The sequence below is a fragment of the Cherax quadricarinatus genome, chromosome 49 (genome assembly GCF_038502225.1).
Source record: "Cherax quadricarinatus isolate ZL_2023a chromosome 49, ASM3850222v1, whole genome shotgun sequence".
Classification (NCBI taxonomy): domain Eukaryota; kingdom Metazoa; phylum Arthropoda; class Malacostraca; order Decapoda; family Parastacidae; genus Cherax; species Cherax quadricarinatus.
This window is the reverse complement of record NC_091340.1, coordinates 10356230-10375834: the sequence shown is the minus strand read 5'-3', so window position 1 is coordinate 10375834 and position 19605 is coordinate 10356230. Positions and strand designations below refer to the sequence as shown.

General features: G+C 41.4%; 1 protein-coding gene across 1 annotated transcript in view; it reads right to left on the bottom strand.

Annotated features, from left to right (window-relative positions):
* Positions 1–19121, bottom strand: part of LOC128697000 (uncharacterized oxidoreductase dhs-27) — a 19669-nt gene extending 548 nt beyond the window's left edge. The window contains exons 1-3 of the mRNA XM_053788493.2: positions 18749–19121; positions 2756–3659; positions 1–483 (exon numbers count right to left, since the gene is read on the bottom strand). The exon at positions 1–483 is cut by the window's left edge and continues 548 nt beyond it. Of these exons, the coding sequence (XP_053644468.2) occupies positions 24–483; positions 2756–3659; position 18749 (1365 nt within the window). The 5' untranslated portion in view covers positions 18750–19121 and the 3' untranslated portion in view covers positions 1–23. The remainder of the gene's footprint in view (positions 484–2755; positions 3660–18748) is intronic.
* Between the last annotated feature and the right edge of the window lie 484 nt (positions 19122–19605).

Below are 19605 nucleotides of genomic sequence, written 5' to 3'. Positions count from 1 at the left end.
CAAGATCTGTTTAAGATTACCACCTAAGATATTACTCCATATTCTAACATCTCATCAAATATAGAAATAAATCGGGGTCGCAGCAGTGGATTACTATCCAGTTGTTTCAACATTTTCTCCCTGAGATACTCTACAAAGGTTTCATGTTCTCCTTCGGTTGTATTATCCAGATCAATCACATCCGCTGCCTGACTCACCACAACAGGTACAACCATCATTGCCATTATCAAACCAAACAAGTTCTTCTTGTGATATTCCTCTCGTAGTTCCTGAGATGTAAACTCAGCTTTGGTTCCTCCTGCCTCCAGCACCTCTCTTAAGGACTCATAGTAAACATTCAAGAAAGTTTCCAAATTGTCCTTCCTTTCAGGACCATTGAAACTGGTGTACATGAAGTAGTTGAGGTCTGTGGCTGGCGAGGCTTTGCGACTGATTTGGAAGTCCAGCAGTCTTACATCGACCGGGACACCTGTCTCATCGTACCTGTTGAATAAATATTTACATGGAAGTCACTTTAAGTCATAATAAACGACTGTCGCTGAATAAACAGAAAGGTGGATGGGAGGCTCGAAGCGTGGTCCCGCCCAGTGGCGTAGTTGTAAACCATTGGATCTGTTAATCTCTGAACCACGGTTAGAGTCTCCCATCCACCTTTTTGTTTATTCGTTTGTATGGAATTTGACCAGAGTGGATAGTATAGTGGAACTTCAGTACATGAACTTAATTCGTTCCAGAAGGCTGTTCGATTGCCGATCTGTTCAAGTTCCGTACGAATTTTTCCCATAAGGAATAATGTAAATTAGATTAATACGTTTCAGACCCTCAAAAATACACTTACAATGACTTTGCTGTGTATTTTCACATGATATTTTTTATTGTATTCTTGTTTTCATGGTCTCATTTTGATAGAGTAAAAGATATATTACAGAAATAGAGATGATTTTGAATGGTTTACAGACTAAAAGTACCTCAATTGATATTGAGTTGAAAGTATCAGAAATGTCCGATTATTGCTGATGTTCAAGAGTAAAAAAATCATGTCACACGTCCAATACACGACAACTGGTGGGTCTAATATGGTTTCACAAATCATCTATTTTTTGTGTGAATAAAAAATTAGAATGGAAAGCAAGCGTAATATAGGAGGGGCCCAAAGTGGGAAGAGCCATAGGAGAGAGAGAGAGAGGGAGGGGCCAGCAGAAGGAGCATTCAGTATCTGATGAGTCGTCTTGATAGCCGGATACTAGTGGTGGCACGAATACTATTTTGTGTAATTACGCTAATATTAGTAATAAAGGTTATCTGTTTATCACATTCCAGCTTGATATCAGAAACACGATAAATAACCTAGAAGCACAATAAAGATGCCGAAATTAGCAATAAAAGCCATATTATATGGAGAGGTGGAGGCGGGGTTTACATCATGGCAAGCACACTAACCAGTTTTCAGTGAAATTCAGCAGAGTTTTGGACTGAGCGACAGCTGTGGGGAAACTGACGCACATGTTCTAGCAGGTCATGTTTGGTTGAGTGCTGATCAAATGGTAGACTACTGAGCAATTTTTTTTTACCGAATAAAGCAATCGAGTACCAAATTATACCAAATTGTTTGAGTACAGAGGTTCCACTGTAGTTGAATTCCAAATGTTTCATGAAGTCTCGGCAACATTTTCAAGAAAAAATCTTTCAGAATCTACCTGAAAGATGACAAAAGTGCTTTAATTAATATTCAGTGTAGTTAAACTATTTAGTAAAACATTACTTGGGTGTGAAGCATGGGTGGAGAATGTTGTAACAAGGAGAAGGCTGGAGGCAGTGGAGATGTCGTGTCTGAGGGCAATGTGTGGTGTGAATATAATGCAGAGTATTCGTAGTTTGGAAATTAGAGGGCTGAGGAAGGGTTGTTGAGGTGGTTTGGACATATAGAGAGGAATGGAACAAAATTGAAAGACTTCAAGAGTGTATAAATCTGTAGTGGAGGGAAGGCAGGGTAGAGGTCAGCCTAGGAAAGGTTGGAGGAAAGGGGTAAAGGAAGTTTTGTGTGCGAGGGGCTTGGACTTCCAGAAAGCGTATGCGAGCGTGTTAGAAGCAAATGGAGACAAGTGGTTTTTAGGACTTGATGTGCTGTTGGAGTGTGACCAAGGTAATATTTATGAAGGGATTCAGGGAAACCAGCAGGCTGTACTTGAGTCCTGGAGATGGGAAGTACAGTGCCTGCACTCTGAAGGAGAGGTGTTAATGTTGCAGTTTCATAGCTAGTGTAAGCGTGCCTCTGGCAAGACAGTGATGGAGTGAATGATCGTGAAAGTTTTTATTTTTCGGGCCACCCTACCTTGGTGGGAAACGGCTGAAGTGTTAATAAAAAAAATACTTGCTTATTGTGATCTAATTGTAAATATTAATATATAATGTTGGAAGTGTAATGAACACTAGTCATTGGAAACGGAGAAATTAACTTTGAGTCATGAATATAACAAGAAATTAATAATGAGCTGAAGAGGGCTCTCAGAGGCTGAAATATTGAGCCCCCCTCTCCCCCTTGGTTAAAGAAATTGGAGCTACCCCTCATTGTGTATGTGTGCAAGACTCCTAGGTTCGATCCTCCGCAAGGAACTTAATCCTCTGGCCTCTCCCATGAGACGAGAGTATAACAATCCGGCTTTGGCAAACCTGAATAAATATGGTTCCCCTTAGGGACTGCCTGACCACTATGGGTTTGAGGGCTTTCCCACAAATATAATAATTTCATGCCTACTTGAACAACAGGTTGTTGATCCAGCAGTCACCATGACAAAGCACATCAAAAGGAGGACTCTTCTTTATCTGCTCCAGGAAGACGTCGCTGCTATTTGATGCAAAGTCTTTCAACCAATCAGCGATTTTTTTGTATCCAACGATTCTCTCTGCTATCTCTGCTGCATTCTCGGTATATGAAACAAGCATTTTCTTAAAGTTGACTTCTCCAAACATAGACTGAAAGTCTTTCTGAATATATGTGTATTTGTCTTCTAAAACTGTTGATGTTTCTTTTTGATATAAGATAGAGGCAGCGTGAAGTTTACCTAGTTCCTTGAGGACAAGGACAGCGTGGGCCTTGTCCATTCCTTTCATACGGTCAAACATTTTGAAACCTTCCTGACGCAAATCTTCAAGGAATATAACTTCATTTTGTTCAGTCAAGTGAGCAAAGTAGCAGTGAGGAGCCCGTATTGGTTCACATCCTACACGACTGAGCTGAGCGTTGAGTAAGGGCAAAAGCTCCAGGTAATACCCCACCTCCTTCTGAAAAATTATGGTAGAAAATTCATTGAAGAATGGGAGGATATGACATGGATTACATTTTGCTACAATTGAGGTTTTCCTGTCTTTTCCTTCTTTATGATAACGAACATCTATACTTGTCACGACGCATGCGTAGTTGTCGCCCTTGTTAGTGAAGTCTGTAACAGTCCATGAGAGCAGCTGTGCACTGCTGCCTTGTTGTGCCTTCAGAGCTTGTTTGACGTGCGACTCTGTGATGAGACTTCGATATGTGTTCTGTGGAGCCTCATTCACCGCTTCAAATTGTTGCCTCTCTATTGCGTTGTCTGCTTGCTTGCCATTCACTGCCCCTTCTGCTTGCCTGCCATTTACTGCCCCTTTTTCTTGTTTGTCACACACTGCAAAACAGGAATGTCAATATGAGTTTCATTTGATCCTTTTTTTAAGCATATAGTGGAAAGAGTGGAGTGGGGTGATGGTGAAAAACAGATAACTCGTGTGGGTCATTCAGTGTAATGAGAAGTGAAGGCTTGGTCCACCTTTCTCGATGTGTGGAGACAACCAGCTACAAATACCCTTATGGGCTTAACGTTTAGCTTGATTATGACAACAATAATTATAAAAATAGCAAAAGCAATAATCATATAATAATAATAATAATAATAATAATAATAATAATAATGTAACTTCCAATGGGGCCATGACTGCCTTGAATGTGCAACAACAGTGGCTCATCACAGGCCCGAAAATTTTCCTATCTACGCATGTAGTGTGAGTGTAGTATGAGTCATACTCCATTCACACAACATGATATGATTGTCATTTTGCGTTACGTTGTCTGAGCCATCATAATCTGTTTCTACAAGGACATGATTCAACTTGTACATGATCTTCACATATAAGATAACTAGCAAATAACTTTAATACCTGACCTCTTGCCCTGTCTCGCCAAGTAAAACATTTATAAATCAGTGGGAGGATATAACTCATACTGATATATCAAACAAGACAGAAATTTTGCTTGAATAGTTAAATCAACAACTGGGATGCTCTCCAAGGTGTTCAATCCTCGATTACAGGTTGAAATAGACAAGTTTACTATCTTCTATTTGTCTCCATGTACTTATAGCTTCCCGTTGAGAAATAATCATTATACATTGACACAGCAACATTCATGAGTCTTTATGAATAATATACTTACTTTTTAGTAGGTAGTTCAAAGAACTGTTTGGATAGTAGGTAGTTCATGGAACTGTTTGGATAGTAGGTAGTTCATGGAACTGTTTGCATAGTAGGTAGTCCACGGAACTGTTTGGATAGTAGGTAGTTCACAGAACTGTTTGGACACGTTGATATAATGACTCTTTGAAGAATAAGTTGATTACAAGTCTCTTTGAAGTAAAGGATGATCATAAGACTTTTATGGAACTCCTCAGAGGAGAGAGTGGAAGAGTGGGTTACAGCAAGCTGGTCTGTGGTTATCACCTGAGTTTGGTCAGTGGTCACGTGCGGTCATACCTGCCTAAGCTCTCTGGGAGTTAGCATGGGGTGTTACCGAGCACTATGGCTTGTTGTAGTGTTTTAGAATCTCAGGTTCAAGTATTGAAGAAAATTCTACTTCTTCAGGAGGAAAATAGGAGGCTGAAGCTTCGCCTAGTTGGGTTTGGGAGTGAGTTTGAGATGGATTTAGCTGGTAAGGAGGAAATGGACACCAGCAGTGAGAGTGGCAGCTGCTTTAAGTGGCAAGTGGTTCACAGTTCAGGAAGAAGGAAGATGAGGGTTAATTGAGAAGATGTGAAGGTAGGAAATCGATTCTGTTATCCAGGACGAGTGTACTTCAGTGGTTAGTGAGGTTGAAGGTACCACTGATTCCCCTGCTAATCAAGGTAAGAATATTCTAATTGTAGGAGATTCTCAGGTAAGATATATGGACCGTGCTTTTTGTAACAGAGATAGGTCAGACAGAGGGTGTGCCTCCCAGGAGCTGGTGTTGGTGACAGTCAGCAGGTTGGATAATATTATGTCAGGTAATGGGAACAAGCCCATTATCTGTCTTAGTGCTGGGGGTAATGACATTGGGAAGGGCAGTAGAGAGGAGCTGCTAGATAAGTACAGGTCAGCCATAGAAGTAGTTAGGTCTAAGGGAGGGATCCCAGTCATATGTAGCATCTTGCCTAGAAAGGGAGTGGGCAGTGAATGGATGTCTAGGGTAATTGGTAGAAATTGCTGGCTTGACAGGTACTACAAGGAACTTGCAATCTCATTCATTGATAACTGGGACAAATTCTATGGCAAACGTGATATGTATGCAAGGGATGGGGTTCATCTCTCTGGGGCTGGAGTGGTTGCATTAGCCAATTCAATTGAGGGAGTAATTGATGACTTGTCTAGGACGTTAAACTGATAGATTATAGAGGTATGGGTGTTTGTGGGAAACAGTCAGGCTGCAGTGTTAGGGTTGAAAACAGCAGATATTACCAGGATACCTCAGGGATATGTTTAAAAGACAATATTCAAAATAAAGTTGCTAGTAATGGCAAATCAATTGATCAACAGAGAGAGGGCAACGAGTGACTAGCTCCCTTAAGGTTTAAACCGACACGTATACAAATAGTATTGAAGAGTCTAAGAAATAAGATAGATGAGCTAAGATTACTTGCAAGTGCAGGTAATATAGATATTATTGTCTCAACCTTTAGCTATAACAGAGACCTGGTTCAACTTGCAAGTGAAATATAGATATTATTGCATAACAGAGAGAAATGAGAAATGCCTTCTGAATGCAACATACAGGGTTAAAAACTATTCCACACTGATAGGGTCAACAGGAAGGGTGGTGGAGTGGCGATGTGTCAGAGATAATTTAAATCGTTGTCTTAGACATGATATAAGATTAGAAACATCAGACACAGAATCTGTTTGGCTAGAGTTTCTCGAGGGTCATGATAAATTAATTTTGGGTGTGATTTATAGGCACCCAAACCTTGACAGGGAGTGCAATAAGCTGTTATGGGACGAAATTCATAAGGCATCTAGATATGAATGTTGTGTTAATGGAAGATTTTACCTTTAGACAAATTGATTGGAACAATACGACAGGAAATCTTGAGTCTAGTGACTTTCTTGATACGGTTCAGGATTGCTTTTTAGAACAGTTTATGACAGAACCAACTAGAGGAAACAATCTGCTTGACTTGGTTCTTGCCAACAAAGAATTACTAATTAATAATCTTGAGGTTAATGATGAGCTTGGGGAAAATGATCACAAATCACTTAGTTTCAATATATCATGGAATTACCCAGATAACTGCAATCAAGTTTCTGTCCCAGACTTTTGCTTGATCAATTTCATGGGACTGAGAAATTACCTGTGTGGGCTAAATTGGGATGACTTGACTATGGATCAGGGAGGTGATCTTGGTTGCCAATACGACGTTTTTCAGAGCATAGTTGTAGCTGCCCAGACAACTTTTGTTCTGAGTAGGAAAATTAGATGTAACAAAAATTATCCCAAATGGATGAACAATAGATTAAAACATCTCATTGGTCAAGAGAGAGACATATAGGCGTATGAAAAAAGGGGATGGGCAGTTAAGAAAATATATTCAATTAAAGAGAGAAATAAAAAAAGGAATAAGAAAAGCAAAAAGGGATTATGAGGCTAAGGTAGCAAGGGATTCGAAGACTAACCCAAAAAGGTTTTTTCAAGTATACAGAAGTAAGATTTGGGACAAGATAGGCCCACTTAAGAGTAACTCAGGTCAGATCACCGACAGTGATAAGGATATGTGTGAAATTTTCAATACTTACTTCCTCTCAGTTTTCACCCAGGAAAATACTAGCGAAATTCCTTAAATAATAGATTATGTAGAACAGGACAGTTGTGGTAACTAGTGACATGGTCCTCGGACAAATAGAGAAATAAAAACCTAAGAAATTCCCAGGCCCTGATGAACTGTTTGCAAGGGTTTTAAAGGAATATAAAGAGGAACTTAGCATACCTTTGGCTAATCTTTTCAACATATCACTACAAACTGGCATAATGCCTGATAAGTGGAAAATGGCAAATGTGATACCTGTTTACAAGGCAGGTGACAGGTCCTTAGCCTCGAACTACAGACCAATAAGCCTTACCTCCATAGTTGGTAAATTTATGGAATCAATAATTGCCGAAGCAATTTGTAGCCATCTTGATAGGCATCAATTGATTAATGAATCTCAACACGGTTTTACAAAGGGACGTTCCTGTCTTACGAATTTACTGAATTTTTTCACTAAGGTGTTTGAGGAGGTAGATCATGGTAATGAATATGATATGGTGTATATGGACTTCATTAAGGCTTTCAATAGAGGCTATTGAGGAAACTTAAGGCACACGGAATAGGAAAATTTTTTTCCCTGGTAGAGGCATGGCTGACAAATAGGCAGCAGAGTTTGCATAAATGGGGAGAAATCAGAATGGGGGCACGTCACAAGCGGTTTTCTTCAGGGGTCATTGTTGGGCCCGTTGTTGCTCACAATTTAGGTAAACGACATAGATGAGGGAATAAATAGTGACATAAGCAAATTTGCTGATGACACCAAAATAGGTCGGCCAATTCATTCTAATGACGACACTAGAGCACTCCAGGATGATTTGAATAGACTGATGCAATGGTCAGAGAAGTGGCAGATGCAGTTTAATATAGACAAATGCAAAGTTGTAAATGTTGGACAGGAAAATAACCATGCGACATATAAACTAAATAATGTAGATCTTAATACTGATTGCAAATAGGATTTAGGAGTTCTGGTTAGCAGTAATCTAAACCCAAGACAACAGTGCATTAGTGTTCTCAATAAAGCTAACAGAATTCTTGGCTTCGTATCTAGAAGTATAAATAATAGAAGTCCTCAGATTATTCTTCAGCTCTATATATCCTTGGTTAGGCCTTATTTAGATTATGCTGCACAGTTCTGGTCACCGTATTACAGAATGGATACAAATGCACTGGAAAACGTACAGAGGAGGATGACAAAGTTGATCTCATGTATCAGAAATCTTCCCTATGAGGATAGACTGAGGGCCCTGAATCTGCACTCTCTAGAAAGGCGTAGAATTAGGGGGGATATGACTGAGGTGTATAAATGGAAAACAGGAATAAATAAAGGGGATGTAAATAGCGTGCTGAAAATTTCCAGCCAAGACAGGACTCGCAGCAATGGTTTCAAGTTGGAAAAATTCAGATTCAGGAAGGATATAGGAAAACACTGGTTTGGTAACAGAGTTGTGGATGAATGGAACAAACTCCCGAGTACAGTTATAGAGGCTAAAACGTTGTGTAGTTTTAAAAATGGGTTAGATAAATGCATGAGTGGGTGTAGGTGGGTGTGAGTTGGACCTGACTAGCTTGTGCTACTAGGTCTGATGCCGTGCTCCTTCCTTAAGAACATAAGAACGAAGGAACACTGCAGAAGGCCTACTGGCCCATGCGAGGCAGGTCCAAGTCTCCTACCGGCTTAAGCCAATGCACCCAACCTAGTCAGGTCAGGTCACATTGACTTAAGGGAGGAACACGGCAACCGACCTGGTAGCACAAGCTATCAGGTCCAACTCACACCCACCCACATCCACTCATGTATTTATCCAAGGTTCTGGCCTCTATAACTGTACTTGAGAGTTTGTTCCACTCATCCACAACTCTATTACCAAACCAGTACTTTCCTATATCCTTCCTGAATCTGATTTTTTCCAACTTAAAACCATTGCTGCGAGTCCTGTCTAGGCTAGATATTTTCAGCACACTATTTACATCCCCTTTATTTATTCCTGTCTTCCATTTATACACCTCAATCATATCCCCCCTAATTCTACGTCTTTCTAGAGAGTGCAGATTCAGGGCCCTTAGTCTATCCTCATAGGGAAGGTTTCTGATACATGGGATCAACTTTGTCATCCTCCTTTGTACATTTTCCAGAGCATTTATATCCATTCTGTAATACGGTGACCAAAACTGTGCAGCATAATCTAAATGAGGCCTAACCAAGGATGTATAGAGTTGAAGAACAACCTGAGGACTCCTATTATTTATGCTTCTTGATATGAAGCCAAGGATTCTATTAGCTTTATTGCAAACACTTATGCACTGTTGTCTTGGTTTCAGATTACTGCTAACCAGAACTCCTAAATCTTTTTCGCAATCTGTAATATTAAGATCTACATTATTTAGTTTATATGTGGCATGGTTATTGTCCTGTCCAACATTTAGAACTTTGCATTTGTCTATATTAAACTGCATCTGCCACTTCTCCGACCACTGCATCAGTCTATTCAAATCTTCCTGGAGTGCTCTAATGTCCTCGTCAGAATGAATTCGACGGCCTATTTTGGTGTCATCGGCAAACTTGCTGATGTCGCTCTTTATGCCCTCATCTATGTCGTTTATGTAGATTGTGAACAGCAGGGGGCCCAACACTGACCCCTGTGGAACACCGCTCGTGACGCTTCCCCACTCTGATTTCTCCCCATTTATGCAAACTCTCTGCTGCCTATTTGTCAACCATGCCTCTATCCAGGAAAAAATTTCTCCTCCTATTCCATGTGCCTTAATTTTCCTCAATAGTCTCTGATGTGGGACCCTGTCAAAAGCCTTACTGACGTCATATACACAATATCATATTCATTACCATGATCTACCTCCTCAAATACCTTAGTGAAAAAAGTTAATAAATTCGTAAGGCAGGAACGCCCCTTTGTAAAACCATGCTGAGATTCGTTGATTAATTTATGCTTTTCAAGGTGGCTACGAACTGCCTCGGCAATTATTGATTCCATAAATTTTCCCACTATGGAGGTTAGGCTTATTGGTCTATAGTTCGAAGCTAAGGACCTGTCACCTGCTTTGAAAATAGGTATCACATTTGCTATTTTCCACTTATCTGGCACCATGCCAGTTTGTAGTGATATGTTGAAAAGATTAGCCAAAGGTTTGCTAAGCTCCTCTTTACATTCCTTTAGAACCCTTGCATACAGTTCATCAGGGCCTGGGGATTTGTTAGGTTTTAATTTATCTATTTGCCTAAGGACCATGTCACTTGTGACCCTAATCGTGCATAGTTTATTATCGTCCTGTTCTACATAATTTATCATTTCTGGAATATCGCTGGTATCCTCCTGTGTAAAAACTGAGAGGAAGTATGTGTTAAAAATTCTACACATTTCCTTATCACTGTCAGTGAGCTGACCCGAGGAACTTTTGAGTGGGCCTATCTTGTCCCTGATCTTACTTCTGTATACCTGAAAGAATCCTTTTGGGTTAGTCTTCGATTCTCTTGCAACTTTAACCTCATAATCTCTTTTTGCTTTTCTAATTCCCTTTTTTATTTCTCTCTTTAACTGAATATATCGATTTCTTAATTGCCCCTCTCCTCTTTTGATTTGCCTATATATTCCTCTCTTTTGACCAATCAGATATTTTAATCTATTGTTCATCCATTTAGGATCATTTTTGTTTGATCTGATTTCCCTATTTGGAATATAATTTCACTGAGCAGCTAGAACTGTGCCCTGGAAAGTGTCATATCGGCAACCATCACCACCTATCTGACCCTTAGTCAGGTCATTCCAGTTCAGCCCACCTAAGTAATTTTTCAGTCCTATGAAATCAGCCAAGCGAAAGTCAGGGACGGAGACTTGATTGCCATTATTAGGGGAATTCCATGATATATTAAAAATGAGTGATTTGTGATCACTTTCCCCAAGCTCATCATTAACCTCAAGATTATTAATTAGTGTTTCCCTACTGGCAAGAACAAGGTCAAGGAGGTTATTTCCCCTAGTTGGCTCTGTCACAAACTGTTTTAAAAAACAATCCTGGATTGTATCAAGAAAGTCGCCTGACTCTAAATTTCCTGTCAAATTGCTCCAGTCAATCTGTCTATAGTTGAAATCTCCCATTAGCACAACATTTTCGTATGTAGATGCCTTACGAATTTCGTCCCATAGAAGTTTACTGCACTCCCTATCAAGATTTGGGGCCCTGTAAATCACACCCAAAATTAGTTTTTCTCGGCCATCGAGAAGCTGTAACCAAACAGATTCAGTGGCCGACGCTTCTAATTTTATATCTTGTCTAACACAACAATTTAAATTGTCTCTGACATACATCGCTACTCCATCACCCTTCCTGTTGACCCTGTCAGTGTGGAATAATTTATAGCCTTGTATGTGACATTCAGAGGGCATCTCTCTATCTTTCAGATTGAGCCAGGTCTCTGTTATAGCAATAATATCTATGTTTCCTGCACTTGCAATTAATCTTAGCTCATCTATCTTATTTCTTACACTCCTGCTATTAGTATAGTAAACCTTAAGGGAGCTAGTCCCTTGCTGCCCTCTGCTGTCCCCCTTTGTTTGCTGACCTGATCTATTGCCTTTATTTATAACTTCATGCTGAATGCCTTTTATACATTTACTGTTTCCAACCCTAGTATTGCAACCTGCTTGTTTCCCACACACACCCATACCTCTATCTTCTATCAGTTTAAAATCATAGGCATTTCACCAATGGCCTTCTCAATTGAGTTTGCAAGTGCTACTACCCCAGCCCCAGAGAGATGTACCCCATCCCTTGCATACATATCATGTTTGCCATAAAAGTTGTTCCAGTTGTCAATGAATGGGATTGCAAGTTCCTTGCAGTATCTGTCTAGCCAGCAATTTACACCAATTGCCCTAGACAACCATTCATTTCCTACTCCCCTTCTAGGCAAGATGCTACATATGATTGGGACCCCTCCCTTAGACTTAATGAAATCTATAGCTGACCTGTACTTATCTAGCAGCTCTTCTCTCCTACCTTTCCCAATATCATTTCCACCAGCACTGAGACAGATAATGGGCTTGTTCCCATTACCTGACATGATATTATCCAGCCTGTTAACTATGTCCCCAACACCAGCTCCATGGAAGCACACTCTATCTCTCATCTTCTTATTCCTATTACAAAAAGCATGGTCAATATATCTTACCTGAGAGTCACCAACCACAAGAATGCGCTTACCTCTGTTAGCAGGGGCAGTAGTACCCTTACTTTCACTGGCCACTGAAGCACATTCATCCTGAAGAATAGAGAAGCGATTTCCTACCTTCAGATCTTCACTCTTAGCTTCCTTATTCTGATTCTCCTCCCATTACTGGTTACCACTCGCCACTTGTAGCAGGTGCTGGACTGCACCTCACTGCTGGTAGCCGTTGCTACCTCCCCACCTACAGCCTCCTCACAGCGAGAGACAGACTGCACCTCACTGCTAGAAGCCTCATTCCCCACAACTCCAGCCACCTCACACTCTCTCCCAGACCCACTGAGGTGGACCTTCAGCCTCCTAATCTCCTCCTGGAGAAGCAAGACCTCCTCCTTCAACTCTCCAACCTCAATTTTTAAAACACTGCAAAAGCAAGCCATGCTTTGTAACCGTCCACGCTAATCCCCAAAGCAGCTCAGGGTCTGTGACCTCACGTGACGACTGACCACTGAAGTGGAAGTGAGCTGACTAGGTGGGTCATTGGGCTAATCCGGGGGGGGTGGGACATGGACCTGCTTCGCATGGGTCAGTAGGCCTGCTGCAGTGTTCCTTCTTTCTTATGTTCTTAGGTGTGTGTGTGTGTTCAGAGTACCAAGAGTAAGATTCTCCAGGTTGCCAAACATAATATTTACAGAAGTCAGCACAAAAAAAAAAAAATTTATAGGTATATTTTATCGAAGATTGTTTTATACATCTGGAGTATACCTGGAAAGGGTATATTCCAAGTGTATATAACAAAGTCACCGCGGCCCAGTCTGTGACCACGCCTCATGGTGGATCAGGGGCTGATCAGCCAGGCTGTTACTGCTGGCCACACGCAAACCGACGTACGAACAACAGCCCGGCTGGTCAGGTACTGACTTCAGGTGCCTGTCCAGCGTCTTCTTGAAGACACCCAGGGGTCTTTTGGTAATCCCCCTTATGTATGTTGGGAGGCAGTTAAACAGTCTTGAGCCACTGACACTTATTGTGTTATATCTTGGAGTTTTCGTGGCACCACTGCTTTTCATTGAGAGTTGTTGCATCTCCTGCCGAGTCTTTTGCTTTCATAGGGAGTGATTTTCATGTGCAAATTTGGGACTAGTCCCTCTAGGATTTTCCAAGTATATTATGTATCTTTCTCGCCTACATTCCAGCCAATACAAATCAAGGGACTTCAACGGTTAGTAATTTAGGTACTTTTTCATACTTATCTGAGCCGTGAAAGTTCTCTGTACATTCTCTATGTCTGCAATTTCACCTGCCTTGAAAGGGGCCGTTATTGTACAACAGTATTCCAGCCTAGAGAACAAATGATTCGAAGAAAATCATCATGGGCTTAGCATCCCTAGTACTGAAACTTTTCATGCTAAATCCTATCATTTTCCTAGCAGGTGTGGTGAATACATTGTTGCGATCTTTGAAAGTGAGATCCTGTGACATTATCACTCTCAGTTCCTTCACATTAGTTTTTTCGCTCTATTGTGTGACTGTGGTTGAAATTTATTTTATACACCGATACAGTTTTAATTTCCTCAAGTTTTCCATATCAGAGTAATAGAAATTTATCTTCACTGAACTTCATATTGTTTTCTGTGGCCCATTTAAAGATTTGGTTAATGTCCGTTTGGAGACCTGCAGTTCCTTCGATGGATGGAACTGTTATGCAAATTCGGGTATCATCGGCAAAGGAAGACACGGTGTGTGGCTTCCATCCCTATGTCAGTTATGAGGATGAGGAACAGGAAGGGAGAAGTATTGTGCCTTGTGGAACAGAGCTTTTCACTGTCGCCTCCTCTGACTTTACTCTATTATTACTCTTTGTGTTCTAGTTGTTAGGAAATTATACCTGGAGAGTGTTTCGGGGGTCAACGCCCCCATGGCCCGGTCTGTGACCAGGCCTCGGTAGATCCATCTACCAACTTTTCCTGTTAATCCTTTATCAAGTATTTCATGTGCTATTAAACCATGATCGCACTTGTCGAAGGCATTCGTAAAGTCTGCGTATACTTCATCTATATTTTGTTTGTCCTTCATAGCATCCAAGACCATGTCATAGTGGTCCAGTAGTCGGAACAGGCAGGAGTAACCTAATCTAAACCCATGGTGCCCTGGGTTGTGTAAAATATGGGTATCACAGTGGGTGACGAACTTGCTTCTTAGAACATTTTCAAAGATTTTTATGATGTGTGATGTTAGTGCTATTGGTCAGTAATGCTTCGCAATTGTTTTACTGCCACCTTTGTGGAGTGGGGCTGTCTGTTGTTTTTAGTGACTGTGGGATGCTCCCTCTGCATAGTAATGCTTCGCAATTGTTTTACTGCCACCTTTGTGGAGTGGGGCTGTCTGTTGTTTTTAGTGACTGTGGGATGCTCCCTCTGCATAGAATACTAAAGGCACGTGAAAGGGGCCCCTTACAGTTCTTGATGAACACGGAGTTCTACGAGCCTGGTTCTGGGGCAGAGTGCATGGGCATATCATTTATTGCTATTTTCAAAGTCTTGTATACAGGTTTGTTTCGCTATAATTCTTAAACTCTCTTCTATCCCTCTTTATCTTTTTCAGTGGAACTATGTATGCTCTCTGCCAATCTCTAAATACTTTACTCCCTTATTATGAACATATTGAACTGCAAAGTCCATTTTTACCCAAAGCATTCTCAACTTTTTAATCTCTCAAGCCTTTTCTTATTCTCAGCAAAATTTGTTGATAGAACTTCGCCCATTCTTTCACTGGCTCCCTTTTAAACTCTCACTACTCTTTTAATCTCTCTTTTATTCTCCATATACTCCTCCCTCAGTATATCACTTTTACATTGCGAGAAGCTCTAACATACTAACTTTTTCTCCCATGCCACACTCTTTACCTTTATTCCACCAGTCGGAACGACTGGTGGAATGGATAGAGGAGAGTCGCACCGACTCTCCTCTACCCACCAACTTCTGCTGCGCACTCTAACATTGCGTTCTTAAATCTTTCACATACCGTCTTTGCCTCCTCCTCAGTGTACTCTCACTGGTCCTCCACACTTTTCTTCCGATAATTGCTTATATTTTACTTTTTCTACCTCCTTTAATTTAATAAATTTCACTTCTCTCATGCCCACTGATGGCATTAGCCTTGTATCATGTCTACCTCTTACTGTAACTACCAGTTAATAATGATCTGATATGAATAAACAAGAATGGGCGGAGACTCGAAACGTTGTAATGATACATAGCACATCCAGCACTATACTATTGATCTACGAGGCTTCTAATGGGAAGATTTCAGAGGTAACACTTCTATGACATATCTGTGTTTGTGGCCACCAACTATGACCCAGCAGTCACATAAAATTCTAAAATAACCATATTAACATTATCACACGAACAAGTATTGAGGTCAGTATGTTTAATCTTATTATATTCATTGATATGTCTCCTTTAACTCAAGTGGTGAGGTGAATAGTCTCCTATCTCACAGTGTCCCTCTTACTGTTCCCCGGGGCCTAGTGGCTAAAGCTCTCGCTTCACATGGCGAAGGGTCTGGGTTCGATTCCCAGCGAGGGTAGAAACATTGGTAGTGTTTCTTTACACTGGTTGTCTATGTTCCCCATCAGTAAAATAGGTACCTGGAAGTTAGTCGACTGGTGTGGATCCCATCCCGGGATAAAACTGAACTAATTTACCCGAAATGCTCAGCATAACAAGAGGCTTTCTATATAGTAGTATGTCATTGATGTCAGCTATGGTCTGTATACCTTGTACATGTACTTGTAGTAAATAAATATATTATTATTATTGTTATTATTATTATTATTATTACTACCAAACAGTAAAATAATAATAATAATAATAATTATTATTATTATTATTATTATTATTATTATTATTATTATTATTATTATTATTATTATTATTATTACCAAACAGTAAAATAATAATAATAATAATAATAATTATTATTATTATTATTATTATTATGTATTTCAGTTGCTGCACAATACTAGGAAGGTATTCCCATACTACATAAGGAGACATGTTCAAATGTTTCCACCCGTACCGGGGTCGAACCACGGACTTTAGCGTGTGAGCTGAGGGTGTTAGCAATCAAGCTACCATGGCTCCTCAAAAGAACCCCATAAGAGGGTATGGAGTGATTACTACCCACAGGATGGGGATGGGGTGAGTACCCCCTACAGGATGGGTATGGGGGACTACCATTCACAGGATGGGTATGGGGTGACTACCATCCACAGGATGGGTATGGGGAGACTACCATCCACAGGATGGGTATGGGGTGACTACCACCCACAGGATGGGTATGGGGCGATTACCACCCACAGGATGGGTATGGTGTCACTACCATCCACAGGATGGGTATGGGGTGACTACCATCCACAGGATGGGTATGGGGTGCTACCATCCACAGGATGGGTATGGGGTGACTACCATCCACAGGATGGGTATGGGGTGCTACCATCCACAGGATGGGTATGGGGTGACTACCATCCACAGGATGGGTATGGGGTGCTACCATCCACAGGATGGGTATGGGGTGACTACCATCCACAAGATGGGTATGGGGTAACTACCATCCACAAGATGGGTATGGGGTAACTACCATCCACAAGATGGGTATGAGGTGACTACCATCCACAAGATGGGTATGGGGTGCTACCATCCACAGGATGGGTATGGGGTGACTGCCATCTACGGGATGGGTATGGGGTGACTACCATCCACAGGATGGGTATGGGGTGACTACCATCCACAGGATGGGTATGGGGTGACTACCATCCACAGGATGGGTATGGGGTGACTACCATCCACAGGATGGGTATGGGGTGACTACCATCCACAGGATGGATATGGGGTGCTACCATCCACAGGATGGGTATGGGGTGACTACCGTCCACAGGATGGGTATGGGGTGCTACCATCCACAGGATGGGTATGGGGTGACTATCATCCACAGGATGGGTATGGGGTGACTACCATCCACAGGATGGGTATGGGGTGCTACCATCCACAGGATGGGTATGGGGTGACTACCATCCACAGGATGGGTATGGGGTGACTACCAACCACAGGATGGGTATGGGGTGACTACCGTCCACAGGATGGGTATGGGGTGACTACCAACCACAGGATGGGTATGGGGTGACTACCGTCCACAGGATGGGTATGGGGTGACTACCGTCCACAGGATGGGTATGGGGTGACTACCAACCACAGGATGGGTATGGGGTGACTGCCATCTACGGGATGGGTATGGGGTGACTACCATCCACAGGATGGGTATGGGGTGCTACCATCCACAGGATGGGTATGGGGTGACTACCATCCACAGGATGGGTATGGGGTGACTACCGTCCACAGGATGGGTATGGGGTGACTACCGTCCACAGGATGGGTATGGGGTGACTACCAACCACAGGATGGGTATGGGGTGACTACCGTCCACAGGATGGGTATGGGGTGACTACCGTCCACAGGATGGGTATGGGGTGACTACCAACCACAGGATGGGTATGGGGTGACTGCCATCTACGGGATGGGTATGGGGTGACTACCATCCACAGGATGGGTATGGGGTGACTACCATCCACAGGATGGGTATGGGGTGACTACCAACGACAGGATGGGTATGGGGTGACTACCATCCACAGGATGGGTATGGGGTGCTACCAACCACAGGATGGGTATGGGGTGACTACCAACCACAGGATGGGTATGGGGTAACTACCAACCACAGGATGGGTATGGGGTAACTACCAACCACAGGATGGGTATGGGGTAACTACCAACCACAGGATGGGTATGGGGTGACTGCCATCTACGGGATGGGTATGGGGTGACTACCGTCCACAGGATGGGTATGGGGTGACTACCAACCACAGGATGGGTATGGGGTGACTATCAACCACAGAATGGGTATGGTGTGACTATCAACCACAGGATGGGTATGGGGTGACTATCAACCACAGAATGGGTATGGGGTGACTATCAACCACAGAATGGGTATGGTGTGACTATCAACCACAGGATGGGTATGGGGTGACTATCAACCACAGAATGGGTATGGGGTGACTACCGTCCACAGGATGGGTATGGGGTAACTACCGTCCACAGGATGGGTATGGGGTGACTACCAACCACAGGATGGGTTTCCCTGTCATATTTCATTACATACGTGGCCTTAACCCTGATAATCTTTGTTTCCACAAGTAGATGATACAACTTATACAAGACCTACACAGATAAGGTAACAGCTAGCAAATCTCTGTAAGGAGACTTGATCTTACTTCCCGTTTAGCCCAGTATTCGAACCTGGATCCTTTCGTTTGTGAGCCAAACTCTATCCTCTGTTTGTCTCCATGTGGTTATAGCTTGCCGTTGAGAAGTAGTCATTACACATTGATACAACAACATTCATGAGTCTATATAAATAATATACTTACTTTTTAAGGAGAAACGTTGTTTGTTGGTAGAGAGACGTTTGACTGCAGGGCTTTACACGCGACAATTTGGAGTAAGGGTACTTCTCAGAACTATTTCCATATTTGGTAGTTCACAGAACTATTTAGAGTTGAGGGTGATCTCACTAGTCTTTGAAGAACAGGTTGATCACAGAACTCTTTGAAGAATAGGTTGATCAGGAGACTTTTTTGAACAGATTGATCACATCACTGAAGAACAAGTTGATCACAGGATTCTTTGAAGGGAAGGATGATCACCGGACTAACAAAAGTACAAGATTTTGACGGGACTCCTCGGAGGAGAGAGTGGAAGAGCGTGTCACACCAAGCTGGTCTGTGGTTATCACTTAAGTGTGTGAGTTCAGGGCACCACGAGTAAGATTATGCAAGTTGCCAAGCATAGTATTTACAGAAATTGTGAGTACTCCAGTAATATATATATATATATATATATATATATATATATATATATATATATATATATATATATATATATATATATATATATATATATATATATATATATATATATATGTCGTGCCGAATATGTAAAACTGGTCAATTAGCAAGAACTCATTTAAAATTAAGTCCTTTCTAAAATTTTCTCTTATACGTTTAAAGATATATTTTTTTCATTAATGTTAATGTAAACATTTTTAATTTTGCACCAAAAGAATCTTAGAAAATTTACCTAACCTTATTATAACAAGAGCAATTTATTTTAGCCTAACCCATGTAAATATATTTTAGATTTGTTTAGAGTAATTTAATACTAAACAAACACAGTGAAATATATTTTTTTCGTTAGGTTCAAAATGATTTTGGTGAAATTATTGCAT